Consider the following 16,368-nt stretch of genomic DNA (forward strand, 5'->3'; position numbering starts at 1 on the left):
ACAGGCCAGGCTGGGCCTTGGCGCCTGTGACCAGGGCAGCTGGTCCATACGGGCCATGTCTGCTACTGTCCGTACAGGCCAGGCTGGGCCTCGGGGCCTGTGACCAGGGCAGCTGGTCCATACGGGCCATGTCCGCTACTGGTCCATACAGGCCAGGCTGGGCCTTGGCGCCTGTGACCGGGGGAGCTGGTCCATACGGGCCATGTCCGCTACTGGTCCATACAGGCCAGGCTGGGCCTTGGCGCCTGTGACTGGGGCAGCTGGTCCATACGGGCCATGTCCGCTACTGGTCCATACAGGCCAGGCTGGGCCTTGGCGCCTGTGACCGGGGCAGCTGGTCCATACGGGCCATGTCCGCTACTGGTCCATACAGGCCAGGCTGGACCTTGGCGCCTGTGACCGGGGGAGCTGGTCCATACGGGCCATGTCCGCTACTGGTCCATACAGGCCAGGCTGGGCCTTGGCGCCTGTGACCGGGGGAGCTGGTCCATACGGGCCATGTCTGCTACTGGTCCATACAGGCCAGGCTGGGCCTCGGGGCCTGTGACCGGGGGAGCTGGTCCATACGGGCCATGTCCGCTACTGGTCCATACAGGCCAGGCTGGGCCTCGGCGCCTGTGACTGGGGCAGCTGGTCCATACGGGCCATTCCAGGCTGTGACGTAGAGGGGACGGTATTCGCTCTGGGTGCTTTGTTGTGCTGTGTGTGATGCTACTGTCCTGTGCTGCTCTGTAGTGACTGTGTGTGTGTGTGTGGGGGGGGTGTTGGGGGTGTATGTGGGGGTGCAGTGCCAGTGGGGAGTGGGATCTCTGGGGAGCACTCTGAGGGGTGGCACGCAGGGAATGGCTCCGTCCCGTCACCTGAGCTGATTCAGTCGGGTGACACTTGGCCTGGGAAGCAGAGCAGAGGAGGGGGCAGAGCTGCCTGGAGGGGGGTGAGTTAGTTTTGGGCTGGTTCAGGAGGGCGGGGGGAGGAGTCGAGTGGGCGTGGGGGGCTGGGCAGGGGCCCAGAGCCTTCCCCAGGCTGCTCCAGGCTCCTGTCACCACAAGTCTGGACTACGCTTCCCGTCTGGCTGTGGGCGGGGGGGGAGGCCGGGCCCAGGGACTCCCCCACACTCGGTGACACAGGCCTCCAAACTACTGGTCCACACAGTCTGGGCCGGGCCTCAGAACCTGTGTCTGGGGGAGCTGGTCCGTACAGGCGGGCCGGGCCTCGGAGCCTGTGTCCAGGGGAGCTGGTCCGTACAGGCCGGGCCGGGCCTCGGAGCCAGTGTGGAAGGGGAGCTGGTCCGTACAGGCCGGGCCGGGCCTCGGAGCCTGTGTGGAAGGGGAGCTGGTCCGTACAGGCCGGGCCGGGCCTCGGAGCCAGTGTGGAAGGGGAGCTGGTCCGTACAGGCCGGGCCGGGCCTCGGAGCCAGTGTGGAAGGGGAGCTGGTCCGTACAGGCCGGGCCGGGCCTCGGAGCCTGTGTGGAAGGGGAGCTGGTCCGTACAGGCCGGCCGGGCCTTGGAGCCTGTGTGGAAGGGGAGCTGGTCTGTACATGCTGGGCTGGGCCTCACAACCTGTGTGGAAGGGGAGCTGGTCCGTACATGCCGGGCTGGCCTCGGAGCCTGTGTCAGGGGAGCTGGTCTGTACATGCTGGGCTGGGCCTCGGAGCCTGTGTGGAAGGGGAGCTGGTCCGTACAGGCCGGGCTGGGCCTCGGAGCCTGTGTGGAAGGGGAGCTGGTCCGTACAGGCCGGGCTGGGCCTCAGAGCCAGTGTGGAAGGGAGCTGGTCCGTACAGGCCGGGCCCGGGCCTCAGAGCCTGTGTCCAGGGGAGCTGGTCCGTATAGGCCGGGGAAGGGGCCCCATTGGGCTGCGGCAGGACCCACAGTTGGTGTTGCTCCCAGAAGCCTTTGCTCGGCCTCTGGCGTTAGCCCTGCCCCCGACCCGTCTGCTCACGTGGGGGGCCCGGGGCAGGGCCCCCCCTCACCGGTGAGGTGCTGGTGCCGGCGCCGAGGTTCTGGCTGCCCATGTGGGCTGGGAGCTGGGCCGGGCCGTAGGCGTCATAGCCGCGCCCCGAAGAGCCGCCTGGGATCATGCAGGGGTAGGACGAGGCCTGGTTGGCCACCGGCTGGACAGCCTGCGGGGGAAGGGCTGTGAGACGCCTGTGCTGAGCCCCCCTGGGCCCTGCAATCCGAATCCTCCACACCCCAGAGCCCCCAGGCCAAGGCCCCCAACCCCACAGACCTCCCTGGGCCGAGCCCCACCCTGATCAGTGCACAGTCAACCTGTGGAACTCCTCGCCAGAGGATGTGGTGAAGGCCAGAACTTTAACAGGGTTCAAGAAAGAGTGAGACAGATTCATGGAGGTTAGGCCCATCGCTGGCTGTCAGCCAGGCTGGGGAGGGTGGTGTTCCTGGCCGCTGTTTGTCTGGCGGTGGGTGACGGGAGGGATCACTGGAGGGTTCCCTGTGTGCTCCCTCCCTCTGGGGCACCAGGCACTGGCCACTGTCGGCCGGATGGACCTTTGGTTGGACCCGGTCTGGCCGCTCTTATGATCCCACAGACCCCCTGGGCCAACTCCCCCAACCACCCTGGGCCAAACCCCTCCCTAGTCCCCAGCCTGAGGCCCCTGCGACCGCCCCAGGCTTCCCCTTTTCTCTGCAACAAGTGCCCCCCGTGTCAATTCCAGGTACCCCCCTGCTCAGCTTTCACCATGCTGCCCCACGCCCCTCCAGGCCCCCCTCCCAGTGGGTCCCAGCCCCTCTCACCTGCATGGGGAGGCTGTTGGCCATTGAGAAGCTGGGCAGGGGGGGCAGAGCCCGTAGCTGTTGGGGAGGGGCCCCTCGCTGCGCCCCAGCATGGCCCCTGCAGGGAGAGAACAGTCACTCGCGGGCTGCGGGGGGGGCGGACATGGCAGCCCTGAGAGGTCTGATGGGGGGGCGGATGGGGGGGAAACGTGGGGGACCTTAGAGGTGTGATGGGGGGTGGATGGCGGGGGCGGGGTGCTGGTGCGATGAAGCAGGAATGAGTGTGGACTCTGAACGCTATGGCGTGCCTCAGTTTCCCGTGTGCTGTGCAGGTTGTCTCCGTGGTGGGACAAGGGGGTGAGCCCCACCAGGCAGCCTGGGCTCAGGGACCGGCCGACAGGCTGCAGCCGGGGGAGCGGGCAGTGCAGGGCTGATATTTACAGGTACTGGGGTGCGGAGAGTGGGGATACTGGGGGCAATAAGAGACCAATGCCCAGCAGGATTTACCAGAGCAGGGGTTTACTGGGAGCAGTACGGGCAGGGGATGGGGGGTACCAGGAGCACCTGACCCAATGGGAGAGGCACAGAGAGTAGCAAGGTGGGAGGTAGCGGGGGTTGTGGGGGGGGATGGGATGTAGCGGGGGTTGTGGGGGGGATGGGATGTAGCGGGGGTTGTGGGAGGGATGGGATGTAGCGGGGGTTGTGGGGGGGGATGGGAGGTAGCGGGGGTTGTGGGGGGGATGGGAGGCAGGGGGGTTGTGGAGGGATGGGATGTAGCGGGGTTGTAGGGGGGGGAGGTAGCGGGGGTTGTGGGGGGGGATGGGATGTAGCGGGGGTTGTGGGGGGATGGGAGGTAGCGGGGGTTGTGGGGGGGATGGGAGGCAGGGGGGTTGTGGGAGGGATGGGATGTAGCGGGGGTTGTGGGGGGGGGAGGTAGCGGGGGTTGTGGGGGGGGGATGGGATGTAGCGGGGGTTGTGGGGGGGGATGGGATGTAGCGGGGGTTGTGGGGGGGATGGGAGGCAGGGGGGTTGTGGGGAGGATGGGAGGTAGCGGGGGTTGTGGGAGGGATGGGATGTAGCGGGGTTGTGGGGGGGGATGGAGGTAGCGGGGGTTGTGGGGGGGGATGGGATGCAGCGGGGGCTGTGGGGAGGATGGGAGGTAGCGGGGGTTGTGTGTGGGGGGAGGTAGCGGGGGTTGTGGGGGGGATGGATGTAGCGGAGGTTGGGGGGTGGGAGGTAGCAGGGGTTGTGGGGGGGGATGGGATGTAGCGGGGGTTGTGTTACTCTGTTGCTGTGTGTGGGTCCTGCTGTCCCAGGCAGCCTGTGGGGAGGGGGTTGGCTCCTTGCAGAGGCGTATTGGGCAGCACACCTGAGGTCAGGCAGGGGGGAGAACTCCGGCTGGGAAGGGAGACAAAGGACCGGGGGGACACCGGCACAGGAAGGCACAGGGGTACCTGACCCGGCGGGGGGGTACTGGGTGCACTTGACCCGGCGGGGGGGTATCGTGTGGGGGGAAACATGAGGGAGGGTACAGGCACAGGGGGGTACCTGACCTGGCAGGGGGATACTGGGCACAGGGGTGGTACCGGGCATACCTAACCAGGCCGGGGCGGGTACCGGGTGGGGAAGGAATGTGTGTGTGTGGGTACCAGGCACAGGGGTACCTGACCCGACGGGGGGGGGTATCAGGCAGGGAGGTAACATGGGGGGTACCAGGCACAGGGGGTAGGGAGGGAACGTGGGGGGTACCAGGCACAGGGGTACCTGACCCGGCGGGGGGGGTACCGGGCAGGGAGGGAACACAGGGGGGTACAGGCACAGGGGTACCTGACCCAATGGGGGGGTACTGGAGCAGGGAGAGAATGGTGGGGGGTTACTGGGCAGAGAGGGAATGCGGTGGGGGGACTGAACAGAAGGAAACACGGAGGGGTACCAGCACAGGGGTACCTGACCGGCGGGGGGGGTACCGGGCACAGGAAGGCACAGGGGTACCTGACCCGACGGGGGGGGGGTACCAGGCAGGGAGGTAACATGGGGGGTACCAGGCACAGGGGGGTAGGGAGGGAACGCGGGGGGGGTACCAGGCACAGGGAGGCACAGGGGTACCTGAGCCGGCGGGGGGGTACCGGGCAGGGAGGGAGGCACAGGGGTACCTGAGCCAGCGGGGGGCTACCAGGCAGGGAGGGAGGCACAGGGGTACCTGAGCCAGCGGGGGGGGTACCAGGCAGGGAGGGAGGCACAGGGTACCTGAGCCGGCGGGGGGGGTACCAGGCAGGGAGGGAGGCACAGAGGTACCTGAGCCGGCGGGGGGGGGGGTACCAGGCAGGGAGGGAGGCACAGGGGTACCTGAGCCGGCAGGGGGGGGTACCAGGCAGGGAGGGAGGCACAGGGGTACCTGAGCCGGCGGGGGGTACCGGGCAGGGAGGGAGGCACAGGGGTACCTGAGCCGGCGGGGGGAGGTACCAGGCAGGGAGGGAGGCACAGGGGTACCTGAGCCGGCGGGGGGTACCGGGCAGGGAGGGAGGCACAGGGGTACCTGAGCCGGCGGGGGGGGTACCGGGCAGGGAGGGAGGCACAGGGGTACCTGAGCCGGCGGGGGGGTACCAGGCACAGGGAGGCACAGGGGTACCTGAGCCGGCGGGGGGAGGTACCAGGCAGGGAGGGAGGCACAGGGGTACCTGAGCCGGCGGGGGGGGGGGGGGTACCAGGCACAGGGAGGCACAGGGGTACCTGAGCCGGCGGGGGGGGGGTACCAGGCACAGGGAGGCACAGGGGTACCTGAGCCGGCGGGGGGGGGGGGTACCAGGCACAGGGAGGCACAGGGGTACCTGAGCCGGCGGGGGGAGGTACCAGGCAGGGAGGGAGGCACAGGGATACCTGAGCCGGCGGGGGGGGGGGGTACCAGGCACAGGGAGGCACAGGGGTACCTGAGCCGGCGGGGGGGGGTACCAGGCACAGGGAGGCACAGGGGTACCTGAGCCGGCGGGGGGGCGGGGTACCAGGCACAGGGAGGCACAGGGGTACCTGAGCCGGTGGGGGGGGGGGTACCAGGCACAGGGAGGCACAGGGGTACCTGAGCCGGCGGGGGGGGGTACCAGGCACAGGGAGGCACAGGGGTACCTGAGCCGGTGGGGGGGGGGGTACCAGGCACAGGGAGGCACAGGGGTACCTGAGCCGGCGGGGGGGGGGGTACCAGGCACAGGGAGGCACAGGGGTACCTGAGCCGGCGGGGGGGGGTACCAGGCACAGGGAGGCACAGGGGTACCTGAGCCGGCGGGGGGGGTACCAGGCACAGGAGGCACAGGGGTACCTGAGCCGGCGGGGGGCGTGCCAGGAAAGGCCCCGCCGCCAGGGAAGCCCGCGCTGCCCAGGACCAGGTGCCCCGACCCGCCCGCCTGGCGCCGCTGGTTCCGCAGCTTCTCCTCGCGCCGCCACTTGGCCCGTCGATTGGAGAACCAGACCTGCGGGGAGCCGGGGTCAGGGCCCTGTGCAGGCAGCGCTGGGGGTTGCGGGTCTGTCTCCCATTGAGGGCCGAGAGAAGTTATCTGGGGGCAGAGACGTAACCCTGGGGGGGGTCTCCCTTGGGCCAGGGGCTCTCTGGGGCGTCGGAGGGGGGGTCTCCCCTGGGCCAGGGGCTCTCTGGGGCATCGGGGGGGGGTCTCCTGGGCCAGGGGCTCTCTGGGGCGTCGGAGGGGGGGTCTCCCGGGCCAGGGGCTCTCTGGGGCATCGGGGGGGGTCTCCTGGGCCAGGGGCTCTCTGGGGTGTCGGAGGGGGGTCTCCCCTGGGCCAGGGGCTCTCTGGGGTGTCGGAGGGGGGTCTCCCTTGGGCCAGGGGCTCTCTGGGGCGTCGGAGGGGGGGTCTCCCCGGGCCAGGGGCTCTCTGGGGCATCGGGGGGGGGTCTCCTGGGCCAGGGGCTCTCTGGGGTGTCGGAGGGGGGTCTCCCTTGGGCCAGGGGCTCTCTGGGGTGTCGGAGGGGGGGTCTCCCTTGGGCCAGGGGCTCTCTGGGGTGTTGGGGGGGGGTCTCCTGGGCCAGGGGCTCCCTGGGGCCTCGGGGGTCTCCCTCACCTGGATCCGGGCCTCGGGCAGGTCGATCTTGGCGGCCAGGCGCTCCCGGGCGAAGACGTCGGGGTAGTGGGTGCGCTCGAACTCTGCGTGGGGACAGAGCGCTCAGAGACACCCTCTGCCCTGGATCCCTCCCCTCGATACGCCAGCGGCTCCCTGGTGTCCCTACAAGTTCTGCCCCCAAATGCCAGCCACTCCCCACTCCCACCAAATCGCAGCCCCCTGATGTGTCCATTGGCCCGCCTGTGCATCCCTGGAATGCCCCCCCACGCATGTGTGAACATTTGTAACGTTTTCTCGTGAATAGTGCGAGCCTTGGTTTCCTCGTGTGTTGCATGAGTGTCTCCCTGTTGCACAAGGAGGTGAGTGTTGCAGCGACCCCTGCAGGGCAGGTACCCCGGTCGTGTGCCCGTCGGCGAGTACCCCGGCCGTGTGCCTGTCGGCGAGTACCCCGGCCGTGTGCCCGTCGGCGAGTACCCCGGCCGTGTGCCCGTCGGCGAGTACCCCGGCCGTGTGCCCATCGGCGAGTACCCCGGCCGTGTGCCCGTCAGTGAGTACCCCGGCCGTATGCCTGTCGGCGAGTACCCCGGCCGTGTGCCTGTCAGTGAGTACCCCGGCCGTGTGCCTGTCGGCGAGTACCCCGGCCGTGTGCCTGTCGGCGAGTACCCCGGTCGTTTGCCCGTCAGTGAGTACCCCGGCCGTGTGCCTGTCAGCGAGTACCCCGGCCGTGTGCCTGTCAGTGAGTACCCTGGCCGTGTGCCTGTCAGTGAGTACCCCGGTCGTGTGCCCGTCGGCGAGTACCCCGGCCGTCTGCCTGTCAGTGAGTACCCCGGTCGTGTGCCCGTCGGCGAGTACCCCGGTCGTGTGCCCGTCGGCGAGTACCCCGGCCGTGTGCCTGTCAGTGAGTACCCCGGTCGTGTGCCTGTCGGCGAGTACCCCGGTCGTGTGCCCGTCGGCGAGTACCCCGGCCGTGTGCCTGTCAGTGAGTACCCCGGTCGTGTGCCCGTCGGCGAGTACCCCGGTCGTGTGCCCGTCGGCGAGTACCCCGGTCGTGTGCCCGTCGGCGAGTACCCCGGCCGTGTGCCTGTCAGTGAGTACCCCGGTCGTGTGCCTGTCGGCGAGTACCCCGGCCGTGTGCCTGTCAGTGAGTACCCCGGCCGTATGCCTGTCGGCGAGTACCCCGGTCGTTTGCCCGTCAGTGAGTACCCCGGCCGTGTGCCTGTCAGCGAGTACCCCGGCCGTGTGCCTGTCAGTGAGTACCCTGGCCGTGTGCCTGTCAGTGAGTACCCCGGTCGTGTGCCCGTCGGCGAGTACCCCGGCCGTGTGCCTGTCAGTGAGTACCCCGGTCGTGTGCCTGTCGGCGAGTACCCCGGTCGTGTGCCCGTCGGCGAGTACCCCGGCCATGTGCCTGTCAGTGAGTACCCCGGTCGTGTGCCTGTCGGCGAGTACCCCGGTCGTGTGCCCGTCGGCGAGTACCCCGGCCGTGTGCCTGTCAGTGAGTACCCCGGTCGTGTGCCTGTTGGCGAGTACCCCGGCCGTGTGCCCGTCGGCGAGTACCCCGGTCGTGTGCCTGTTGGCGAGTACCCCGGCCGTGTGCCTGTCGGCGAGTACCCCGGCCGTGTGCCCATTGGTTGGGCCTCCTGGCTGGCTGCGGGGTGGGGGGGCAGGGCCCTGGGGGGCACGGGATGTTCCCTGGGGGTCCCTGAAGGGAGCCCTGCACCCCACCCCCTCCGCCCTGGCTTCACTCAGAGCGGCTCCTGAGCTCCCAGCCTGGGACAACTGGATATACTCAGGATCTCTCCCATCTCCGGCCACCCCAGGCACACCCCGGCGCGTGCCTCAGTTTCCCTGGGCACCAAGCCCTATAGGGGGTGGGGCATTGGGTGTGACAGCCTCCCGCCGCTACCCAAAGGCGGGGGTGTGACCAGGGGACGCCTCTTGCCCAGGAAGCTGGAGGAAGGCCATGGCAGGGCCCGGCTGTAGGGCTGGAGCAGCCGCTGAGTGGGGGAGGGAGTCTCGCTGACTTGGGGGGCAGGGCCTGCTTCGGGGCGGTGGGGAGTTTGGGGTTCGGGGGGGCTGCAGGCAGGGGGGCGCTCAGGGCCCGGGTGTTACTGGTTAATGCCACAAGGGGGAGGGTGTTTGTGGCTGCGGAGACCAGCCCAGAACCGGCGCCCCCGGGGCCCTGGCGACCCAGCAGACCCTGCTCAGAGGACACGGCCGGGTCCGGCCAGACAGACAAGGGGCGGCAGGTGGCTGAAGGGCCTGAGAGGCGCCGGAGGGGCGACCCCCCCAGGTGAGAGGTGCCCCCCGAGAGAGGGGGTCCCCAAGAAGCGGCTGCCGCCCTGGGCCAAGTGTGGGCGCGGCCTGTGAGCCATGACAGGCCCCCCCCCCCCCCGGCACCTTTCTCCAGGGCCTCGATCTGCTCCTGGCTGAAGGACGTCCGGTTCCGCTGCAGTTTGCGTTTCAGCTGCAGCCGGAGCTGCGAGTCGTCCGGGTCGTCAGCGCCGGCCCCAGGGGGCAGCTCCGGCTCCGGGCCCCCCTCCAGCTGCTGGCAGCTGTCTGGGGGGAGGTAAAGGGGGGAGATGTGTCGTGCCCCCCCATGGTCCCTCTAACCCCAACCCTCCCCGGACCCGCCCCTCCGACAGTCCGCTCCACCGTCCCTCCCCTGTGGGATGCGTTTTGGGACGCGCCCCGAGGGGCGTGCAAACGGGCGCCAGCGGGAGACAGGCCAACTCAGCTGTGGGCTGCAGGCTGGAGTGAGGGGCACTGGCTGGGCTGGGGGGATTGGGGGGCACAGTGGGGGGCACCGGCTGGGCTGGGGAGGGCCTGGGGGTCACAGTGGGGGGCACCTGTTGGGCTGGGGGTCAGTGTGGGGGGCACCGGCTGGACTGCGGGGGGCTGGGGATCACAGTGGGGGACACCGGCTGAGCTGGGGGTCAGTGTGGGGGGCACCGGCTGGGCTGGGAGGGGCTGGGGGTCACAGTGGGGGACACCGGCTGAGCTGGGGGTCAGTGTGGGGGGCACCGGCTGGGCTGGGAGGGGCTGGGGGTCACAGTGGGGGACACCGGTTGGGGTGGGGGTCAGTGTGGGGGGTACCGGCTGGGCTGGGGGGAGGCTGGGGGTCACAGTGGGGGGCACCGGCTGGGCTGGGGGGGACTGAGGGTCACAGTGGGGGACCCCGGCTGGGCTGGGGGTCAGCGTGGGGGCCACTGGCAGGACTGGGGGTCGCAGTGGGGGGCACCACGGTGCGGGGGAGGAGGGGTACGTTCTCCCCCTCTCTGCCCGCTGCCCCCCCGTCGCGGCGCTGCCCGTCAGCTCGCGCTGCGCCCAGCGCCCGCGGGGGACACAAACCGCCCGTCAGCCCGGCCACCCTGATGTGAAGCGACAGCCCCGGCTGGCTCCCCCCCCCCCCGCCCGCAACGCTTCCCAGCCCCCGCCGGGCAGGTGACAGGCCAGCCACTCCGTGCCAGGGAGGGGGGGAGGGGCGCCGGCTCCTGCCCTCCATCGCCAGCCCCCCATCGCCCCCAAACCACCCCCCCAGCTCCGTGGGGAAGGGCTGTGCCAGAGTCACAGTGAGACACACCCCAGCAACGGCGGGAGGGCGGAGAAGGAAGGGGAGGGAGCAGGGTGGTGTGGGGAGCGCAGCCGGGGGAGCCGTGGGGGGGCAGTGTGGGGAGCACAGGCCTGGGAGGCTGTGTGGGGAGTACCAGCCGGGCGGGGGGGCCGTGTGGGGGAGGACAGGCCCAGGGACGGTGTGGGGGAGTGCAGGCTGGGTGGGGGGAGTGTCGGGGGGTGCAGGCTGGGCGGGGGGGCAGTGTGGGGAGCACAGGCTGGGTGGAGGCGCAGGGGGGACGCTGGGCGGGGGGGACGCCGGCCAGGGAGGGGGGGCGCAGGCCGGGCAGGGGGCGGGGGCCAGGGGGCGCAGCATGAGGGGGTGCTGGCCAGGCAGGGAGGTGTGGGGGGGCTCAGGCCAGGGGGGCTCTGCTGGGGGGCTGGGTGCCTTTGCCCCACACCTACCTGGGTTGGGCTGCCCGGGGAGCAGCCCGTCCTGGTACCAGTCCTGCCGGCCGCCCCAGCCCGTGTTCTGAATATTGAGCATCCTGATCTTCTCGTACATCCCATCCGCCCCCATGGGCCGCGGCCGGGGCGGTGGGGCCGGGTCGGGTGCCCCCCCTAGGCACAGGGCATGGGGCCTGCAGAGAGCGGGAGCAGACAGACGCCCGGTGACCGGGGCGGCTGGCTCTGGGGCGGGGCGCTGGGCCAGCGATACGGGGACAACGCCGCCCCCAGGGGCTGCCAACACGGGGCCCAGCCCGGGACCTTGCCCAGGGAACCAGAAGCCCCTGCCGCAAAGTCACCGGGGCCCAGGCGCCGCAGCGTCCCCCCCGGACCCCCCAGAGTGCCTGCCAGCCTAGCCCTGCCCCCCACTCTACTGCTTGGGGACCCAGCTGCAGTCTCCCCGGTTTCTGGCCCTGACCAAGGGCAGTGGAGCTGGGCTGAGGGCTGGGCCCAGCTCTCCCTGCCCCGAGGAAGCTCGGGCCCCCAGCCCTATTGCGCACAGGGGGAAACTGAGGCACGGAGCAGAATGGCTCCTGCAGGGATGTGAGTCCAGTGAGACCTGCGGGAGCAAACAGGCTGCCTCCGATGGCAGCAGCATCTGCTGTCCCCTGTCTGTCCGTCCGCCCGCCCATCCCGCTGGGTCCGTCCAGCCCTCCGCCCCTCTGCGTCTGTCCATCTGTCTCGCTGTCTGTCCGTCCAGCCCTCCGTCGATCTCTCATCCATCTCTGTCCATCCATCCGCCCGTTTGTCCATCCGTGTGTGCATCTGTCCGTCCGCCCCACCCCCCTCCAGCCATCTCTCGTGCCTTTCTCTCCAGATGCTACCCCCGACGTGCCAGCCCCCCGCCCTTGGGGGGCGGGTTCTCAGCTGCCCTTTGGTAAGGCTCAGCTGTCCTGCCCTGTCCCCCAAAACCCTGCAGGCCTCTCCCCCCATGAACACAGCTTGAGGACTGGGCGTGAGGGGCACCGGCGGGGGCGGGGGCCCATGGAGAGTTGCCCCATTCTATCTCCTGTCACCCCCAGCACCACAGAACCCTGATGCTGGTACCTGGGTCGTTGCGGGGCGATCTGGTCGGTGCTGGGGGGCGGTTACGGTTATTGCTGGGGAGATCTGGTTGTTGCCAGGGAAATCCGGTCAGTGCTGAGAGAGCCGGTCGGTGCCAGGGAGATCCGGTCGGTGCTGGAGAGATCTGGTCAGTGCTGGGGAGAGCCAGTCGGTGCCAGGGAGATCCGGTCGGTGCTGGAGAGATCTGGTCAGTGCTGGGGAGAGCCGGTCGGTGCCAGGGAGATCCGGTCGGTGCTGGAGAGATCTGGTCAGTGCTGGGGAGAGCCGGTCGGTGCTGGGGAGAGCCGGTCGGTGCTGGGGAGATCTGGTCGGTGCCAGAGAGATCCAGTTGGTGCCGGGGAGATCCGGTCGGTGCCAGAGAGATCCGGTCGGTGCCGGGTGTCTCGGTCAGTACCAGGTACTAACGCAGCGAATGCCGTCCGCCCACCTGCAAAGGAGACATGGGAACAAAAAACAGCGGAAGGGGGGGATGGAAAATTCCCCTGCCCCCACCCCAGCCTCTGTCCAGCGCGGGGGGGGGGGGGGCGGGGAGCGACGAGCTGCTGCTAATGGATATAACTGGGTTAACGGGGGGAGCCGGGAAAGGTCCATGAGGGAGGGGGGCAGGGACCCACAGGTAAGGGGACCCCCCCCAAAGGAATCCACCAGGGATTTGTGGGGATGAGGCACTGGGGAGCCCAGCCCCCAACCTATCCACTACTGCCTACTGCCCTCACGGACCACAACCTCCCACTGCCCCCTTCCCCAGCACTATGACCCCCAGCACCGCGACCCCCCCACGGCCCCTCTCCCCCGGCACCATGACCCCCACTGTGACCCCCACCACTGCCCCAACCCCCGGCACTGTGACCCCCCCCACGGCCCCAACCCCCGGCACCATGACCCCCCCATGGCCCCTCTCCCCCGGCACCGTGAGCCCCCCCAGCCCCCAGCACCATGACCCCCACTGTGACCCCCACCACTGCCCCAACCCCCGGCACTGTGACCCCCCCCATGGCCCCAACCCCCGGCACCATGACCCCCCCACGCCCCTCTCCCTTGGTACCACATGCCCCCTATAGCCCATCTCCCTGGCACCCGACCCCCCCCATGGCCCCTTTCCCCGGCACTGCAACCCCCCCGACTGCCCCATCCTCCAGCACCATGACCCTCCCAGCCCCACTCCCCTGGCATCGCAACCCCCCCGACTGCCCCATTCCCCAGCACCGTGACCCCCCCACTGCCCCCTGTGTTCATACCATGCCCCCCCACATACCTTACCCACCATCCTGGACAAAGGAGGGGGGCTTCTTGTTGGCTGCCTCTAGCTCCCCGTTGTACCAGCGCCGCACCCCTATCTCTGACCCCCCCCACTCTTCATCCCTGCCCCCTGGCTGCTCCCAGGTGCCCCACCCCCCTGCCCCTGCCTCTGCCCCACCTCTGAGCCCCTGGCTGGCCCCTGCCTCTGTGCCCAGCTCCGTGCAGCGTCTGGCTGCCAACCGGGCACATAGAGAAATAAATAAAGTTCCCAGGCGCTGGGGGGGGGGGGGGGGGCCGCCGTGTGGTGACATTTGTACTAAGCTGCAGTGTCAGCTTTGAACTTAATTCCCTCCAATGGGTGGGGGGGGAGGGGGGGAGGGGGAGAAGGGGGGGGACAGGGGAGCAGCCTTGGAGTATCAGGCGAAGCTCCAGTGATTGAAAAGGGGGGGGGGGCGAGGGCTGCCAGGCCCAAAAGGAGGGGGCAGAGAAGTGGGGGGCAGGAGAATGGGGGTGTCTGTTTCTAGCACCCCCAAATATGATTGGCAGAAACCTGCCCCACCCCCAAACCGCAGCCCCCGCCCAGGGTGGCAGGGAGAACAGGTGAGCTCAGGGCAGGTAGGAAACTGCTGGGGGAGGGGGCCCCAGGGCTGGGGGCAGGGGCTGCAGGTCGGGAGTGAGGGGCACTGGCTGGGCTGTGGGCAGGGGTGGAGCCCTATGGAACAGCACCTGAGAGGCAAGGGGGGCCTAGTGGTTAGAGCAGGGGGAGGGGAGCCAGGACTCCTGGGTTCTGTGCCCAGCTCTGGGCGGCCAGGCAGGGGGCAGGGTGGGGGTGATGTCGCTGTGTCGCTGGGGGGGGGGATGTTGCCAATCTCAAGGGAGCTGGACTGGACCAGCCCCATCCCTACCCCTTCCTGCCCCATAGTGGCTGTGGGGTGGGTAGCATGGACAGGCCCAAAGCACAGCACCCGCTCCTCCAGCCTAGCCCCCCGCGTGGCCTTCACTCTGTACCCCCATTGGCATTGCCACAGCCCCCCCCAATTCCCTCAGCTGGGCAGCCGGCCGTGCGCCGACTCTTCGTAGCCCCGAGCCCCTTCTCCTGTGTCTGACACCAGATCCTGCCTGGCAGCCCCCAGCGCCCCCCCGCCCTGGCAGCCTCCTCCCCCCTCCCCCCTCGCCTGTCTGCCAGCCCCCTCCCCCTCCCCCTGCAGGCCCCAAATCCCTCATCCTGTGGGGGGGAAGCTATCAGAGCCCCCCCCGTAGGACGGAAAAGGGGCTAGAGGAGGTGACATCCCCTCCCCCACGCACAGCCCCCCTGAAATCTCTACCCCCGCCTGTTCCCCAGAAATGGGGCAACCACCTCATATGCTTCTGCAACCCCCCAGACAGGCTCCCCATTGGCCCCCCAACTCCTCAAACCCCCCCCCCCCGCACTGATTTCTCCAGCTGTGGGGAGCTGGGGCTGCATTGCTGGGGAAGGGGGGCAAGGAGATGGGGGCGGTGCTGGGGGTGCCAGGGGAGGTCAGGGAGCTGGGGGCGGGGCCAGGGGGCTGGGGGTGGCCCAGGGGGGCAGGGGGGTTAAGTACAAATCCGTGTAGCTGAGAGAATCACAATTAAAAATGCAAAGCGCGGAGCGGTGTGGGAAGGGGGAGGAGGGAGGGGGCTCTGCCAGGGATGGGGGGAGGGGAGTGGGAGAGAGCTGGGGGCCCTGGGGGGCACAGAGTAGAATGGGAGAGGAGAAGGGGCAGGTCTGGGTCAGCCATTCCCCTGCCCCACCCAGCTGCCCCAGAGCTCTCCCCCCCCCAAACTGCACCCTTCGCCCGGCCTACCCTGCCGAGAAGGGCAAGACTGGGGGGGGGCTCTGTCCCCCTCCCCCCTCAAGCCCCAGCCTGGCCCCATCGCATCCCATTAGCTCCCCAGGACTGACAGGAGCCTGATCTGGCTAATTGGGGGGGGAGCTGCTGTGCACGTGCGGGGGGGGCTGTTTTAACCCCCCCCCGCATCGACACCCCCAGCGATCTATGTCCCCAGCAGGCCTTGCCCCCCCCCATGGCACAGCGGGGGGAGGGGGGGGCAGATTTACAGAGCGGGAAACCGGCCGCACGCCCGGGCTCAGCCTCTTCGCTTCCTGCCCGCTGGGCCCAGCAGAGCTGGGAGAGTCTGGGGAGCAGGAGAAGCGAGTGGCCAAGGGAAGGGGGCTGCGGGCGGGAGGGAGGGAGGGAGGGGCACCGGGAGGGCTGGGGGGCAGGGGGTGCAGGGAGGGAGGGGCACCGGGAGGGCTGGGGGGCAGGGGCTGCAGGGAGGGAGGGGCACCGGGAGGGCTGGGGGGCAGGGGCTGCAGGGTGGGAGGGAGGGGCACCGGGAGGGCTGGGGGGCAGGGGCTGCAGGGAGGGAGGGGCACCGGGAGGGCTGGGGGGCAGGGGCTGCAGGGAGGGAGGGGCACCGGCAGGGCTGGGGGGGCAGGGGGTGCAGGGAGGGAGGGGCACCGGGAGGGCTGGGCGGCAGGGGCTGCAGGGAGGGAGGGGCACCGGGAGGGCTGGGGGGCAGGGGCGGCAGGGAGTGAGGGGCAGGGGCAGGGCTGGGGGGCAGGGGGGCAGAAGCTGCAGGGGGGCACGGGGCGGGCTGTGTCTGCGATGGGCAGCCCTGGGATGCTGCGGGGGGGGGGGGGGGGGATCGGTCCGCTCGGCTGCTTCCCACCTAAGGGGCACGCGCGGGAGATGGGGGGGGGGCGGAGCCCGGCCGATCCCTTTTCCCTTCCCCGCCCCCGGGGGTGTCGCTGCCGTGAGAGCCAGGCCCCGGGCCCCCGCCGGGGGGCAAGGCGGCCTCAGGGCCTGGGGGCGCGCGATGCCGCTGGCTCCGTCCGGGTGCCCGGGGGAAGGGCAGGCGAGGTAGAGCAGCTGGTCCCCCCCCCCCCCCCCATGGGCCTGGAGTAGCCAGATGGGGGGAGGGGCCGAGACCGGAGTTAGGGAGAAACTTCAGAGCTGGGAGTCCCGGATCACAAAGAAACACGCGGGGCGGGGCTCGGGCGGGGGCTGAGGGGCGGGGCAAGGGGCAAGGGGCTAGGGGCGGGGCGGGGTGAGGGGCTCGGCAGGGCTGGGGGGCAGGAGCCGCGGGGCGGGCTGAGGGGCTCGGCAGGGGTGGGCAGGAGCAGGGGCCGCGGGGCGGGGTGAGGGGCTCGGCAGGGGTGGGCAGGAGCAGGGGCCGCGGGGCGGGGTG

At 70.2% G+C, this 16,368-nt stretch overlaps 1 protein-coding gene across 1 annotated transcript; it reads right to left on the minus strand.

The window, feature by feature from the left end:
• Nucleotides 1-1,775: 1,775 nt before the first annotated feature.
• On the minus strand, nt 1,776-13,327 carry LOC142825104 (paired box protein Pax-6-like). The gene is given in 9 exon segments (XM_075916805.1): nt 1,776-2,120; nt 2,752-2,801; nt 2,804-2,848; nt 6,041-6,191; nt 6,796-6,878; nt 9,193-9,351; nt 10,810-10,985; nt 11,899-12,343; nt 13,172-13,327. Coding segments are annotated over 7 exon segments (813 nt in total). The 5' UTR covers nt 10,925-10,985; nt 11,899-12,343; nt 13,172-13,327; the 3' UTR covers nt 1,776-1,910.
• Between the last annotated feature and the right edge of the window lie 3,041 nt (nt 13,328-16,368).

This window comes from Pelodiscus sinensis, unplaced genomic scaffold (genome assembly GCF_049634645.1).
Source record: "Pelodiscus sinensis isolate JC-2024 unplaced genomic scaffold, ASM4963464v1 ctg219, whole genome shotgun sequence".
NCBI lineage: Eukaryota > Metazoa > Chordata > Testudines > Trionychidae > Pelodiscus > Pelodiscus sinensis.